Source organism: Gopherus evgoodei, chromosome 8, assembly GCF_007399415.2.
Source record: "Gopherus evgoodei ecotype Sinaloan lineage chromosome 8, rGopEvg1_v1.p, whole genome shotgun sequence".
NCBI lineage: Eukaryota > Metazoa > Chordata > Testudines > Testudinidae > Gopherus > Gopherus evgoodei.
The window spans coordinates 107,153,817-107,171,335 of NC_044329.1; the positions used below are offsets into that span (position 1 = coordinate 107,153,817).

The 17,519-nt window shown below is 46.8% G+C and overlaps 1 protein-coding gene across 1 annotated transcript in view; it reads right to left on the reverse strand.

Annotated features, from left to right (window-relative positions):
• Nucleotides 1-9,487, reverse strand: part of LOC115655992 (cytochrome P450 4B1-like) — a 47,685-nt gene extending 38,198 nt beyond the window's left edge. Inside the window, exon 1 of the mRNA XM_030572138.1 lies at nucleotides 9,278-9,487. Within this exon, the coding sequence (XP_030427998.1) occupies nucleotides 9,278-9,487 (210 nt within the window). The remainder of the gene's footprint in view (nucleotides 1-9,277) is intronic.
• Nucleotides 9,488-17,519: the final 8,032 nt, after the last annotated feature.

Sequence of the window (17,519 nt, forward strand, 5' to 3'; positions counted from 1 at the left end):
ACCAGCAGACCCTCCTCAGGCATGCCGCCGAAGGCAACCTGCCTACTGCCCTCACGGCAACTGGCAGAGCGCCGCCCCGTGGCTTGCTGCCCCAGGCACACGCTTGGTGTGCTGGTGCCTGGAGCCGCCCCTGACCAAGATGGAAACACCTGCTCCAGGATATGAAGGACTGGATCCTGCTAGGCACACTTGGTAAGCTGAAGCCAGCGTATAGACTGTCAATTGTTCTGGATGTTTTCTCTGGAAGGCTTTTGTCCTTAAACATGTGTGATGGCTTCCTGGTCTCTGGTAAACCACTCTCATAGCCCTTGAAAAAGAGAGATCCCGAGTGCAGGTGCTACAGGATAATGGCAGTGAACTGCTGGGGGACTGCATGCCTGAAACCATGGTCTGGAGGGACAGAGTCTGCCTATAGAGAGGTGTCAGCAGGAGCCCTGAGACCTAAACAAGGCCTGTCCTTAGGCATATGCAGCATACAGGGCTGCATAGGGCACCTGGAAATTTGGGGCACTATTGGGTCTTAGTTTCCACCCTTCTAGCTCTTCCTAATTCTGTTCTGACCCCTCCTCCAAGCTCCACAGGTGGCTGCTTCTAGGGTGACCAGATGTTCCAATTTTATAGGGACAATCCCAATTTTTGGGTCTTTTTCTTATATAGGCACCTATTACTCCCTACCCCTTGCCCGATTTTTCACATTTGCTGTCTGGTCACCCTACCTGCTGCAACCTGGTGACTCTTACTCTGGAGGGGATCTAGTAATGTAAAGGTGAAAACACCTCCAGCCTGCCAGACCTATTAGCACAACAATGAAACTGTTGAAGAGCCATTCAAGTGGTAATGAGCCTATTTCACAGGTATTTGCCAGTCTCCAGGTATATACAGTTGTGCGTGACTGTCATATTTACTCAGAACATCTTAGTCTACAGGACCTTAGTTTAAAATTTGCTTTAAAATATTTCATTAGTGAGTTGGTGAATTTTATAAAATCACATTTTCTAAAAAATCCTTGCATAGATTTTTAGATGCACAGTCATCTTTAGCCGTAAATGCTTGGATCTTCAGACATGTTTTTAAAATAAATCTTTCAAAAGACCACCCTTATCTAAAATACACATTTTAATTACTAAGAGGGGGAGGGAACTTGTTTCCAAAGTCTTCCTGTCCTTTCTGTCCATCCCTTTCTCCCTTCACACCCCACTCCCCCATTGAAGAGAGCCCTTAAAGGGACAACACCCCTTTCCTTTCAGATAACTGGACAAAGAGTTCCCTTTCTTTACTTCTGACTATCCAATGAACTAGTTTTAAGAGAACCGTCCAGCCAAATCAGTATCTAGTAAGATATAAAATCCTTTGTTATGCCTAAAATCTTTGGAAACATTTTTTAAAGTTGGTGACATTTCATAAACATGTCTGTTATGGAGATCACCAAGTAAATTAGTGTTCCCTTTTTCTAAAAGCAATCCATATTGTTATGAACACACTAAACCTCTGTGACTGATTATTTTAAAATAATGTCTTTGTTTCAGTGAGTTAAATGTGTAGTAATCTGGAATGATTACTTTATGAAGGTTTAAGAGTACGTTTAAAATATAAAATCAGCTTAGAAATACTGATTAAGAAAAGGGAAAACAGCACCAGGCATTCCTCCATAATTAATGTTGTATTCAGTAAGACAAGTTTTTGCAAATAAATCTCTGACAAACTTCAGGGGATATCCAAAAAACCTGTGACATTTTTTATTCCCAAATGTGCTTTTAATGTCAGTTGCTTCATTTGGGTTCAGGGATTTGGCTGGAACGGGGTGAGCAGGGTGGGGGACGAAAGAGGAAGGAGACGGTGAGAAGAGGGCGGGGCCTGGGGTGGAGCAAGATTGGAGTATGGGCAGGGCCACAGGCCGAAGAGGTGGGCTGGGGAGCTAGCATCCCCAAGCAGCAGCTTCACCCACCAGCCATGACAGCAGGTAAGAGTGGGTTGGCTCCGGCACACCAACCATGCACTGCAGTCTCCGTAGGCAGGGGCCATATTCACAGAGCCGAATGCACCAGCGCTGCACAGTCTGCGTGAGGGAGAGGGTACGAGGGTCTCTGTGGGGAACTGTAACTCTCTGACACCATGAGGCAGGCCGGGCATCTTGGTATTCTTTGCTGCCTCGTCCTTCTGCCCTCCCTCCCTCCCCCGGGCTGCAATCAGGCATAGAGGCACCAGTTTAATAATAGTGCGCAGGGCCCCATAAATCTTCAGACCGGCCCTGGACCTAAAGGGGCATCCCTTGAGCAGACAAGGTCAGAGGTGGAGAGACCTGAAACTGTGCCAGCTGCTAGTGAAGATAAACTATCAGAGTGTGAAATAAAGAGAAGAAACAAAATGTAGAGCAATGACAGAAACCACAGGGTGGTGTCAATCTATTTGAGCTAAGCAGGATCTCTTCCTGAGGGACAGATGCTCAGTTTTTGTTATCTGAGCTGTTGCACAACACACTGGCAAGGAAACTGGCTACTCGGTTGCCATTCAATGTAACTAACTCACTTGCGTAACATAATATTCCAGTTGAAGTAATAGCCCAACATTCAGGAGTGACAGGTTTCAGAGTAGCAGCCATGTTAGTCTGTATCTGCAAAAAGAACAGGAGTACCTGTGGCACCTTAGAGACTAACCAATTTATTTCAGCATGAGCTTTCGTGAGCTACAGCTCACTTCTTTGGATGCACAGAATGGAACACACAGACAGAAGATATTTATACATAGAGAGAGCATGAAAAGGTGGAAGTACCCATACCAACAGGAAGAGTCTAATCAATTGAGACCAGCTATCATCAGCAGGAGAAAAAAAACTTTTGAAAGTGATAATTAAGATGACCCATAGAAGATGTGAGGAGAACTTAACATAGGGAAATAGATTCAATTAGTGTAATGAACCAGCCATTCCCAGTCTCTGTTTAGGCCTGAGTTAATTGTATCTAATTTGCATATTAATTCGAGTTCAGCAGTCTCTCTGTGGAGTCTGTTTTTGAAGTTTTTTTGTTGCAAAATTGCCACCTTCAAGTCTGTCACCGAGTGGTTAGAGAGGTTGAAGTGTTCTCTCACTGGTTTTTGAATGTTATGATTCCTGATGTCAGATTTGTGTCCATTTATTCTTTTGCGCAGAGACTGTCCGGTTTGGCCAATGTATATGGCAGCGGGGCATTGCTGGCACATGATGGCATATATCACGTTGGTAGATGTGCAGGTGAACGAGCCCCAGATGGCATGGTGATGTGATTAGGTCCTATGATGGTGTCACTTGAATAGATATGTGGACAGAGCTGGCATCGGGCTTTGTTGCAAGGATAGGTTCCTGGGTTAGTGTTTATGTTGTATGGTGTGCGGTTGCTGGTGAGTATTTGCTTCAGGTTGGGGGGCTGTCTATAAGCAAGGACTGGCCTGTCTCCCAAGATCTGTGAGAGTGAGGGATCATCTTTAAGGATAGGTTGTAGATCTTTGATGATGTGCTGGAGAGGTTTCAGTTGGGGACTGTAGGTGATGGCTAGTGGCATTCTGTTATTTTCTTTGTTGGGCCTGTCCTGTAGTAGGTGGCTTCTGGGTACTCTTCTGGCTCTGTCAATCTGTTTTTTCACTTCAGCAGGTGGGTATTGTAGTTTTAAGAATGCTTGATAGAGATCTTGTAGGTGTTTGTCTGAGGGATTGGAGCAAATGCAGTTGTATCTTAGAGCTTGGCTGTAGACAATGGATCATGTGGTGTGTCCTGGGTGGAAGCTGGAGGCATATAGGTAAGTATAGCGGTCAGTGGGTTTCCGGTATAGGGTGGTGTTTATGAGACTGTAGCAAGTTGGTGTGGCTCCCCTCCTGCCCAGGAGAGGGAGCGCCCAGCCAGTAGCCTGAGTGGGCGGGGCTAAGGAGCAGTGAGCCCGCCTTTCAGAGGGTCAGGTGACGACCCAGAAGTACAAAAGCCGGCCGTCAGGGCTCAGTTGGAGCCCAGCCGCTGCCAGGAGCAGACCTGCCGCAGGGAGCTTGAGACTGGGAACCCTCTAGGGCCCAGGGCAGTCGCCCTGACTGGCCGGAGCTTCTGCGCGCCTGCTACCGGAGGGGCTGCCAGAGCTTCCCCGCGCCCACTATCAGGAGGGGCTGCCGGAGCTTCCCCGCGCCCACTACCTGGAGGAGCTGCCAGAGCTTCCCCGTGCCTACTAGCCGGAGGAGCCGCTGGAGCCTCCCCAGCCCTGCTGTTACCCAAAGGAACCTCCGGAGCAAGCCAGCCCAGACTTCCCTGAGGAACTACCAGACCTGCCACCCAGCCCTGGCTGCGAGGAGCCCATGCTGCTGGACTTCCCGGGGGCGACCCCACGGACCAGGTAGGCCCTGAGGGGGAGGTCAGAAGTAGCCCGCGGCAGCTGACTCCGGTCAGGCTGCAACCATATCCGAGCCTATGTCAGTGTGTTGCAGGCAGGATCCCCACTGACGCAGCAGTGGACCTTCTGCCACTGTTAGGGCCCCGGGCTGGGACGCAGTGGAGTGGGTGGGCCTGCGTCCCCCCTGCCACCCCACTTACGGGTGGCAGACTCCCCCTCTCTGCGGTGCCCAGGCCTACAGTCCTGGGCTTATAGACTGAGTGCTTTGCTCAGCCCTGAGCCAAAAGGGCCTGAGCTTTGTGGCCTGGTCTACACTACGCGTTTAAACCGATTTTAGCAGTGTTAAACTGACTTAACACTGTACCCGTCCACACAATGAGGCCCTTTATATCGATTTAAAGGGCTCTTTAAATTGGTTTCTGTACTCCTCCCCAACAAGAGGAGTAGTGCTAAAATCAGTATTACCATATCAGATTAGGGTTAGTGTGGCCGCAAATCAACGGTATTGGCCTCCAGGCAATATCCCACAGTGCACCACTGTGACCACTCTGGAAAGCAATCTGAACTCAGAAGCACTGGCCAGGTAGACAGGAAAAGCCCCGCAAACTTTTGAATTTCATTTCCTGTTTGCCCAGCGTGGAGCTCTGATCAGCACGGGTGGCGATGCAGTCCCAAATCCAAAAAGAGCTCCAGCATGGACCATAGGGCAGATACTGGATCTGATTGGTGTATGGGGAGACAAATCTGTTCTATCAGAGCTTCGTTACAGAAGACGAAATGCCAAAGCATTTCAAAAAAATCTCCAGGCTACACAGTGCTGCGTGACAAGCGTAACGGAAAGCCAAAGAATCAAATGGACGCTTATGGAGGGAAAGAGGGGGTACTGAGGACTCCAGCTATCCCACAGTCCACAGCAGTCTCCGAAAAGCATTTGCATTCTTGGCTGAGCTCCCAGTGCCTGTAGGGTCAAACACATTGTCCGGGGTGGTTCAGGGTAAAGCTCGTCAATTTATCCCTCCCCTGCCCCCATGAAAGAAAACAGAAAAAAATCGTTTCATGACTCTTTTCAGTGTCACCCTATGTCTGCTGAATGCTGCTGGTAGACACGATGCTGGGGCAGTAAAGAGCAGTATCTGCTCCTCTTCCCTCCCTGGTGGCAGACAGTACAATATGCTTGCTATCTGCTGAGTGCTCCTGGCTGGCCTCAGGTGAGGCCGGCTGGGGGCGCCTGGGTAAAAATAGGAATGATTCCTGGTCATTCCCAGTAGATGGTACAGAACAGCTGGTAACTGTCTTCATCATAGCAACTGGGGGCTGAGCTCCATCAGCCCCCTCCCTTTCATGTGTAAAGAAAAGATTCTGTACTGCCTAGACCATCATAGCAGCGGGATGCTGGGCTCCTCTCCCCCATACCGCTTAATGTCCTGCCTGGACTAATAGCAGTTGGAGGCTGCCTCCCCCTCATTTTATCTCACTAACAAGTCACTGTTTCTTATTCCTGCATTCTTTATTATTTCATGACACAAATGGGGAGACACTGCCATGGTAGCCCAGGAAGGTTGTGGGAGGAGGGAAGCAACGGGTGGGGTTGTTGCAGGGGCATCCCCTGTGAATGGCATGCAGCTCATCATTTCTGCGGGGTCTGACATGGAGCAGCTGTGCTCTCTGATACACTGGTTCTCTAGTACACTTGCCCCATATTCTAGGCAGGACTTACTCTATTTTTAGATACCATAAAGGAGGGATTGGCTCGGGAGTCATTCCCATTTTTGTCTTTGCACCCCCGGCCGACCTCACCTGATAGCAGCAGACGGAACAGAATGACAGATAACCGTCATCTCAAAGGGTGCAGCAGACGGTACAGAATGACTGATAACCATCTCTGCCGTCATGCAAAGGCAAATGAATGCTGCTGTGTAGCGCTGCAGTATCGCCTCTGTCAGCGGCATCCAGTACACATACGGTGACGGTAAAAAAAAGCTGAACGGGCTCCATGGTTGCCCTGCTATGGTGTCTGCCAGGGCAATCCAGGGAAAAAGGGCGCGAAATGATTGTCTGCCGTTGCTTTCCCGGAGGAAGGAATGACTGATGACATTTACCCAGAACCACCCGCGAGAATGATTTTTCCCCATCAGGCACTGGGATCTCAACCCAGAATTCCAATGGGCGAGGGAGACTGCGGGAACTATGGGATAGCTATGGAATAGCTACCCACAGTGCAACGCTCCAGAAATCGACGCTTGCCTCGGTAAATGGACGCACACCGCCGAATTAATGTGCTTAGTGTGGCCGCGTGCACTCGACTTTATACAATCTGTTTTACAAAGCCGGTTTATGTAAAATCGGAATAATCCCGTAGTGTAGACATACCCTGTGACTCTGTGTTTGGTGCCCCGCCCGAATTTAGGGCTGGGCCCCTGTAGACTGTATTGCTGCTCAGCCCTGAACCAGAGGGCTTGAGCTTCCTAAACCCTGTGCTTTGCTCAGCCCTGAGCCAAAAGGGCCTGAGCTCTCTGACTGTGCTTTTGGTGCCCCGCCCGAACTTAGGGCTGGGCCCCTTTAGACTGTATTGCTGCTCAGCCCTGAACCAGAGGGCTTGAGCTTCCTAAACCCTGTGCTTTGCTCAGCCCTGAGCCAAAAGGGCCTGAGCTCTCTGACTGTTCTTTTGGTGCCCCGCCCGAACTTAGGGCTGGGCCCCTTTAGACTGTATTGTTGCTCAGCCCTGAACCAGAGGGCTTGCGCTTCCTGAACCCTGTGCTTTGATCAGCCCTGAAGCAGGGGGCCTGAGCCCCCTTTGACTCTGTATTGTTGCTCAGCCCTGAAGCAGAGGGCCTGAGCCTCCCCCCCTCTTGACTCTGTAGTGTTGCTCTGCCCTGAACCCGGGGACCCGAGCCTTGTGACTTTGTGTTTGTCGCCCAGGACCGGAGCCAGGGGGCCTGCCCAGCCAGAGAACGTGTAGCGAGCCGGTGTGGCTCCCCTCCGCCTCTTGGAGAGGGTCGAGCCCCAGTCCCACACCTTCACAGTGACCATCGCTTATTAGCACAGTAGTGTCTAGGAAATGGACTGCTTGTGTGGATTGGTCTAGGCTGAGGTTGATGGTGGGATGGAAATTGTTAAAATCAGGGTGGAATTCCTCGAGGGCTTCTTTTCCATGAGTCCAGATGATGAAGATGTCATCAATGTAGCACAAGTAGAGTAAGGGCGTTAGGGAACGAATGCTAAGGAAGCATTGTTCTAAGTCAGCTGTAAAGATGTTGGCATACTTGGCAGTTCTCTTTGTATCAGTTCAAGCCCCCCACGTCAAGTCCTTCCTACGCACGGTCAAGTGAGTTGGTAGAAGCGGCAGTGCAAAATGGCAAAGAACTTGCTGGGTTTTCTTTTTTATAAGCCCTGGCAGATTCAAGGAATCTAGCCTTGGCATTTTCAGACTGTTGCAACACACCCCACAGCTGCTTGATTAGGATTGCCAGGCCAGAGGTTTGTGGGAAGGTCAAAATACTTTGTTTACCATTTTATTTTTGTAGGAGGCTTCACACAAGGCAAGTCTCCTATCCTTTACCGTATCCCCGTGCTCTGCTCTTGTGGTAAGAGGGGGTAGAAAGCTGACATAAGGCAGCTGGGGATCCCCAAGTCTCAGAGGCTGGCATAGACACCGTTATGCCACATGCTTTTGACCCCCTGAGATGGAGGGTGTGCTGGAGTCAGTAAGGGAGTGACTGGAGTACACTGTGCTCCAGGAATCCTTGGTCAATGGATGGCTCTTAGATGGCCCCAGACAGCCAGGCATATTACAGAGCAGCCCCAAGACTACTCTAAATGACACCAGAGTCTGAAACAGTCCCCTACTGTCCCCAGGATTAGGGAAGGAGAGATGCAGAAAGCTGATGTGATGCCACCTTTCCGTCAGCTCAGTGCCACTGATAATCCAACCCCAAAGTGGCCAATCTTTTGGGGACTAAATTATGCATTCCTTACTGACATTAGTAGTCTCACACTTAATCATATGAATAACCCTATTGAGTTCAGTAAATCTCTGACCTTCAGTGTAAGAACACAAGCATAGATTTGGACCTTGCGTCTGCAAAGAAATTACTGAATGGGAAGCATGCAAAATAAGTTAAATAAATAACCTTGCTCATTGATTATTTTCTACTGAAAGTTTAACCAGAGTTTTCCTGTCTCAAATCTCTCTTGCCCCCATCTGATTGTTTCTTCTGTGGCTACTTAAATGGAAAGCACACACTATATAATGTGTGCTACACAATGTTATGCATGAAACATAGCTCTAATGATATTAGCCTAGAGGCCAGGAAGGTGGAGTTGTTTCTCTATTTCTCTTTTACTTCATAGGAGCACTGTCATTGCCATAATAGATCAGATCAATGGTCCATCTAGTCCAGTATCTTGTCTCCAACAGTGGCCAGTACTATCAGATGTAGAAGATGGTACAAGATACCCTGCTAAAAGCAGTTATGGAATAACTTGCCCACAAAAATGGGTGGGGGGGGGGGTTTAAGCCCTCCTTAGCTACTGGTTGTCATATGTCTCGAAACACAAGAATTTATAACTCTTCCAAACTCCTGGAGTAACTTTTTTTAAAAAATCCATAACCACATAACCCTAATACTTCAGCATTTATAGAGTATACATGTCTTTAGAGCATTGTACCATTATCAATTTATCCTCTCAACATCCAGTGATCAATGTAAACATTATTATTCCTCCTTCACCATGAGTAGGCAAGAGGTTAAGTGATTTCCCCACCCCTGCATTCTAGATAGCAACTTTATATCAGAGCTTGGATTATACCTCAGGAGGTCCTGACTCCCAGACCTTTGTTCTAACCACAAAGCAGGCGGTCTCTCTATACAAGAAAGCTGCTTTTGGTTTTTCAGTCTGACCTTTTAAGTCTTCACAACCACCTCTTTCCTTACCTCATGGACGTTGCCAAAAAGCCAGTGGACTGGAGGGCCTGGAAAACTCTGCAGTGCTTTGTTCAGCTTCCTTCTCCACTGATACAGCTTGATTGCTTTCAGCACCATGTAGGTCAGACAAAGCACAGTGAGCAGGTACACGATTCGAAAGACATCCTTTTTCAGCCAGCACCAAATAGCGGTTATCAGTCTCACCACCACAGAAGTCATCTTCCTGCTGTATACGTCCTCTCCCCACCAGCAAATGCACCATCCAGTTTCTCTTTATAGGTGTTCCAGTTGGCAGACTGATCCAATGATATCCTAAGAGGTTATCACACAAGCAGCTGATCTGCAGCCAGCTTTACCTAGGGGAAGGACCAGAAGAATGGGTTTAGGTGTTGCCCCACTTAGAATTGCAACACCTTAAGTATTGCTCTGTTCAAAACTGCAGTGCTTCACTGATTGAGGTTCTTTCATTTATGACTCCACAATAAGAAGCCTGGGTTGGGACACTTGGGGCTGATGTTGTTTTGCTGCCTCCCAGATGCCAAAGTAAATGTTGCTATAGCAAGAATACAAGACCTCCTCTCTCTACCAGTGACAGCCCACACGGGAATATGTGTCACTAGCCAACCGGAATTTGAGAACACTTCAATCTCCCTGGTCACTCAATTACAGACCTAAAAGTCGCAATTCTCCAACAACAAAAACAGACTCCAATGAGAAACTGCAGAACTGGAATTAATTTGCAAACTGGACGCCATTTAAATTAGGCTCGAATAAAGACTGGGAGTGGATGGGTCATTAGACAAAGTAAAAACTATTTCCCAATGCTAATTTTTCCCCTACTGTTACTCACACCTTCTTGTCAACTGTTGGAAAATGGCTATCCTGATTATCACTACAAACTTTTTTTTTCTCCTGCTGATGATAGCCCACCTTAACTAATTAGTCTCATTACAGTTGGTATGGCAACACCCATTTTTTCATGTTTTGTGTGTGTGTATAGATCTTCCTACTGTATTTTCCACTGCATGCATCCGTTTAAGTGGGTTTTAACCCACAAAAGCTTATGCCCAAATAAATGTTAATCTCTAAGGTGCCACAAGGACTCCTCATTCTTTTTGCTGATCCAGACTAACACAGTTGCCACTCTGAAACCTCAAGAGAAGGTTAATGCATGGAGCATGTTATCCTACATCTGCCTGATCCTGGGTTTCTTACACTTTCATCTGAACCATCTGGTCCTAACCACAGTTGGAGATGAGATACTGGACTAGCTGGACCATAGGTCTGATTTAGCCATGTCTACACTTCCACAAAAAACACCCCTGAGCAACATAAGGTTTGCTGGCATAAGTGCTTGTGTGCGCAGCGCTATGTCAGTTGTTTTATTATGTCAAAGGGAGAGCTCTCTCCTGTCAGCACAGAGTGGCTATGTGAGCCATCTTAGAGTGACACAGCTGTATCAGTGCAGCTGTGCCACTGTAAGCTCGCTAGCGCAGACATGACCTTAGTCTGAGAATTCTTTCTATTTCTGTGTGGACAATCTTCCCAGCGAGCTTGCCAGAGTCGAGCATTAGAGAAAATATCTGAACGATGATGTTGGAAACCGTCCAACAATGTCACAGGCATCATTTTGGAATCAAAGATCATTGGAGTATCTCCTGCAGTCAGAGCCTGTTTGGACTGCACCATCTCCACACAAGTAAAATGGATGCCCACCTGCTAGACGGAGATTTAGCAAGGCTTGTTCGGTGGGCTTTAGGCAAGGTGCTTTTCACCTAACTCAGTTGATTTGGCTAATACTTCCAATACACAGCATAAGGCAGGAGATGGAGTCCTTCTAAAATAAGAGGTGGAGGTTACCCAGTGGGTTAACGTAGTAAATTCCCTGCACATAAATGCAGAGACTGGGAAGGGAGCCGGCACAGCAAGATTCTGACAATTTTGATCGGACAGCTGGGATGATCCTCATCATTGAATGGACACTGGGGACAATCGTCATAAGAGCTGTGTTGTTAATGTTTATTTTTATTTGGGGCAGGGCATGTTGTCTTAGGCCTGGGCTACACTATGGGGAGGGGGACGAACTAAGATATACAACTTCAGCAACGTGAATAGTGTAGCTGAAGTCGAAGTATCTTAGTTCAACTTACCTGGCCATCCTCACGGAGATGAGTGAACCGCCACGGCTCCCCCGTCGACTCTGCTTACTCCTCCTGCTGAGGTGGAGTACAGGCGGTGATCCAGGGATCAATTTTATCGCATTGAGACAAGATGTGATAAATCAATCCCCGATACTTTGAACACTACCCACCGATCTGGCAGGTAGTATAGACGTACCCTTTGTCTGTGCCTGAACAGCAGCTAACACGGTGAGGTCATGGGTCTCCTAGGCTCATCCTCAGTAATAATAATAATTAATAAACAGTTTTAATAATAGTAACTTCTATCCACCCATCCTTGTAAACCACATCCATCACTCCACACATCTCAGCACCTCCCAAAATTATAAAGTGTGCACACAGAGATTAAATTCTCCCTCTTGTGCCTTCCTTTTCAGATAGCAAGGCTAGCAGAATGTTTTTTGCCAGCACCACTGTAAAGGTCTGATCCTATTGCCGTTGCAGCTGATCAAAAGATTCCCATCGTTTTCACTTGGGAGTTGAATTGGGCTCTAGGAGTCCAAAATTTAGAGCTGGTGCTACAAAAATGGCAGCAGGAGCCATCCAGTGGCAGAAGAGACCAACTTTTGGAGCGTATTTTCACTGCAGCGTGTTTGGCACATGGTCTGAGCAACTGGATTTGCTCACTGTAAAGTCCTACTTGCATTACTGCTCAGCGCAACTGCACTCATAGGCACCAACTTTTCCAGGAGTTGGTGGGTGCTTGGCCCTGCCCCAACTTCACCCCTGCCCCACCCTAACTCTGCCCTCTCCCTGCCTCATTGGACCCCTTCTCCAAATCCCTGCCCCAGCCTCGCTTCTTCCTGAGCATGTCGCGTTCCCTCTTTTCCCTCCTCCCTCCCAGCGCTTGCTGCCATGAATCAGCTGTTTCATAGTGGGAAGAACTGGGAGGGAGGGGGGAGAAGCAGAGCTCAGCGCACTCAGGGGAGGAGGCAGAGCAGAGGTGAGCTCAGGGCTGGCAGGGAGGGGAGCTGCCAAATGGGTGCAGAGCACCCACCAATTTTTCCCCGTGGGTGCTCCAGCCCCAGAGCACCCACGGAGTCACAGCTTATGGCTGCACTCTCCTGCGTGTGTCACTGGGACTTCAGGTATCACATCCCAGGGTTCTTTGTGCCACAGAAGCTGAGCCACTCTGTGATTCCTTCCCAGCAAAACTCATCTGTCCTTCTGGGCATGCATGGGGAACTGTGGGATGGATGACATCATCTGGGGCTCAATGCAAGAGGGGCATGATTGTAGAATTCGGGAAGTTCTTGATGCAACTAGAGCTGTAAACCTTAAACTAAACAGGGAGAAATGTGTTTTAGGGGTTACAGAACTGACTTTTGCCGGGGACATGATTTCCAGCAAAGGTGTAAAAGCTGATAAGAGGATGATTTCAGTCATTGAAATGATGCCATGTCCCCTGTCAAAGAAAGATGTCTAATGGTTCCTCTAATTATCTTGGCAAATTCATACCTAATCTATCTGTCAAAAAAGCAGCTTTGAGAAAACTCCTAGAAAATAAAAATGAATGGTACTGGAGTGCAGAGCAGGAGGACTCATGGGAAGATTTAAAACAGCTGCTAACAGAACCAGTGAAGTTTTATACACTAGGAAGGCCTACTAAAATCTCAGCAGATGCTTCACAGTCTGGGCTAGATGCAGTGATTTTACGAAGCATGAGGGTTGTTGGCAACCAGTGGCATATGCACCTAAATCACTAGCTGAGGCAGAAACCAGATATGCACAGATTGAGAAGGGGCTTTTAGGAATATTGTTTGCCTGTGAAAGATTCAATCAGTATATTTATGGACAGATAGTTGAAGATGAAATGGAACACAAGCCCCTGATAGCGTTATTTATCAAATCGCTGAATGACTGCACCTTAACGATTCAAAGAATGATAATAAAGCTGCAAAAATCCGATTTGGTTGTGACCTACATATCTGGTAAATTCATGTTCACTGCAGATGCACTTTCCAGAGCAGTGGCTCCCATGAAACCAGGGAGGACTTTAGAGACAGAGCTGCAAGACTATGTAGCTTTGATTGTAAAGTCAATTTCCATAGCTAACAGGAAACTGCAACAAATAAGAGAGCAAATAGAGAAAGCTGAATCATCGGGAATCCTTAAAGAAGTGATAATTAAAGGATGGCCTGAAGAAATAAGCAGTTGCTATCCAAGTATAAGAAACTATTTGAACTGCAGACATGAACTTACTGTGATAGATGAGATGATTTTCAAGGGCAGTAAGGTTGTAATTCCAACAAGCCTCCGAAAAGAAATGTTGTAGAAGATCCACGAGGGTCATTTAGGAATTGAGAAGTGCAAACAACGAGCATGCATGGTGCTGTATTGGCTGCGGATCAATCACAACATCGCTAATTTGGTAGGAAACTGCTTTCCATGTTTGAAATACAAGCCATGCCAACAGGCAGAGCCACTGAGACCTCATCCAGTTCCACAAAAAGGCCTTATGAGAAGATCGGCACTAACTTATTTACCTGCCAATTAAAGGATTATTTAATCGTCACAGATTATTATTGTCTGTATCCAGATATTTGCACACTGCCTAGTACTAATAGTAAATCAGCGATAGCTAGCATGAAGGGAATCTTCTCCAGACATGGAATTCCAGATGAACTCTTTAGCAATAATGGACCACAAGTTTCCAGTGCAGATTTTAGGCAATTTGCCATAGATTGGGATTTTCATCACAAAACATCAAGCGCAAATTGTCCCTAATCAAATGGATTTGAGGAAAGGTCTATACAGACAATAAAGAACATTATGAAAAAGACTTTGACAGTGATTTGTATAAAGCATTACTGATTTACTGAAGGACGCCCCTGGAGAATGGCTTTTCTCCAGCTCAGATGTTAATGGGAAGAAGGATCAGATCTAATTTACCAATCACTGATAACCTGCTGAAATCTCATAACAATGAAACCATACAGAAGATGAAAGAAAATCAGAAGTGGAAGCGGAACTATTATTTTGACAAAATGGCCTGTGATCTCCCATCTCTTAACCCAGATGACAGTGTGCCTGAGGGATCACACTTCTAATACTTGGGGCCAAAGTAGTACCATTAAAGAACAGCTGCATCCAAGATCTTATGTCGTCCAGACAGAGCAGGGGGGACATATTTCAACATAATTGGAGGGACTTACGAATAATCCCAGAAAATTTCAATACGTTGACAGTAGATGTGGACTCTGGCATTTCTCATCTGACTGATCCTTTATCTGCACAGATTGGGGGGAAGGGATAGCTCAGTGGTTTGAGCATTGGCCTGCTAAACCCAGCATTGTGAGTTCAATCCTTAAGGGGGCCACTTAAGGATCTGGGGCAAAAATCAGTACTTGGTCTTGCTAGTGAAGGCAGAGGGCTGGACTTGATGACCTTTTGAGGTCACTTCCAGTTCTAGGAGATAGGTATATCTCCAATTAATTTTTAAAAAAAGGAGAAAATGTCAAGGAACAAGAGAACAACTCCAGACTCTAATGAAAGGCTGATCCTGAGAAGATCAGAGCAGGAGATTAAACATCCTGAAACACTCATAGAGACTTGCTAACCTGCCTGGAGAAGGGGTATTTGAGGAAAGTGAGTGGTAAAGACTCACTCGAGAGTGATGTCTGGGTAACCACTCCTCTCACATTGGGTTTATGGAAATATACTACATGGGATGAGAATGTAATGCATGAGTTATTAGATAGTTGTTAGCTGTTTATATATGTGGATTAGAGTTAATTTGCCTTTCTTTAAGAGGGAAGATGCAGAGATATGTTCACAAAAGATTATAATTTAGAGACGCTCCTTCATAAGGGACAGTATTACAAACATAGGAATTTGAAGAGGTGCCCTGGGGCAGGGGTTGGGAACACTCACTCCAGAAGCTCTCCAGTTTGTTTTATTAAAGTTTTATTCCTTTTTCATTCACTAGTTTGTTATTTAATGAACTCCAAGGTCGTTACAGTCTCCGTTTTTCTTCTAGTCAGTGGTGGATTAGCCACTGGGACAACGGGGCTCATGCATAGGGGCCCCAGACACTTGGGAGGCCCTGGAAAAATGGGCACCCCCACACTCCAACCCAGTCCTCCTGCGTGGCGTGCCTGCTGGGGAGTGGGAGCGGGGCATGGGAGCTTGCCCAGCTCTGCCCACCCAGTGCTCCAGCAGGGGAAGACTCCACTCCCTGACCTCGCTCCCTGGCAAGAGCGCCAGGCAGGTGGAGTGATGCAAGCCCCCAGGCCCTGACCCCATTTCCCCAGCAAGTGTGTGTGTGTGTGTTAGGGGGCGGAACTGCAGGCAGAAGGGATAGGGAGGTGTCACCACTTCTTCTGTCTCAGGCTCCCACAAAAACTTAATCTACCTCTGCTTCTAATAAAGAAACAAATACCTCAATATTGTCTTAATCTCCTTCATAAGAGCCCAGTAATATTACATGGTTTCAGGAGTGGGGTGAAGAGAACACAGACTGGAAATGGAGCTGCTTAGAGCCCCAACAAAGTTCAAATGCAGCAGACCAATGGAGCCACTGGGAAGGTAGATAAACAAAAGATTTTCCTTAATATAGCTGTGTCAGAAGCACTAGATGTACATAACAATCTGCAGGTAAGCCAAGAAGAGCAGGCTAGTTATGAGGCAGTGCTGCAAAAATCTGTGGCATACTTTGCTCCCAGAATGAAGGAGACTTTTGAAAGAAACAACTTTCATAGGAGAGCTCAAAAAGAAGGAGAAACTTTTGAAGAATTTGTGACTGGCTCGGCAGCCTGAGATCAATGGTGGAGAGCTCACAGGTTTCGTAATTAGAAAACTGATTGTTATGGGAAGCAGAGAAATAAAGCTCAGAAGGAGACTGCTGGAAGATCTAGGCTTGCATTTAGAGTGCTTAAAGCAGAGAGCTGACTCCATCTATTGCTGTATGTGAGCGTTAAGTAAAGGGAAAAGACAACGTGGAAAGGATAGTGTTTGTAATTGTGCAAGGGCGAAGAACACCAATCCTAGGGTTGCAAAAGTGTCAGACCCTGGGCCTTACACAGAGTGTGTTCTTTAGAGGGGGAGGGGATCACATATTGAGGACCAGTTCCAAGATGTCTTTAAGGGGACTGGAAAGCTCTCAACAGAGTATAAGACAGAGTGGACTGAAGCCAATAGTTCCATAATACATCCCCCCCCCCTTTGAAGTGCACCTCTTTTCCACAGGCAGAAGCTCAAAGAGGAACTGGACAAGTTAATTGCACTAGCCACCATAGAGAAAGTAGAACTGACAGAGTGGGTCCATTCTGTAGTAATGGTTGAAAAGAAAGATGGACACCTTCACCTACATCTAGACACCCATAATAATACGGAAGAGCGGGAACATTTTCCTATATCTACAAGGGAAGAAATCTTTGGAGAAGTGGTTGATGCCAAATATCTCCACACTAGATGCATCAGTTAGTTTTTGGCAGGTGCCCTTAGGAAAAAAAGTAGTACCCATTTGTGCACTCGCCTTTGGGAGATACTGCTTTTGCGGGCTATCTTTTGGTTATATCCTGCACCTGAAGTGTTCCATAGAAAAGCACAACGAATATTTGGTGGTACTGAAGGTACCAAAGCATAGATGGATGATGTTTTAATTTGGGGACATATGCCAGAGGAACATGACCAGAGGCTCCAAAGAGCACTAGAAAGAGCTTATTCAGTAGGGTAAAAGCTAAATCAACAAAAATGTAAATTTAGGGTCTGAGAAACATACCTGGGAGAGAGGCTGATGGAACAGGAGATACAAGTAGGCCCCAGTGGGGTACAGGCAATTGGTCCTAACAGACAAAGATGAGGTACAAAAATTCCTAGAAATGGTAACTTTGTAGGGCAGTTTGTACCTAGATTGACAGACTTTAAGGTCAGAGGGGACTGGCATGATCATCTTATCTGATCTGCACATTGCAGGCCACAGAACATCACCCACCCACTCCTGTAATTGACCCCTAACCTCTGTCTGAGTTACTGAAGTCCTCAAATCATGATTTAAAGACTTCAAGTTACAGAGACTCCACCCTTTACTCTAGTTCAAGCCAAGAAGTGACCCATACCCCTAGGGTGAC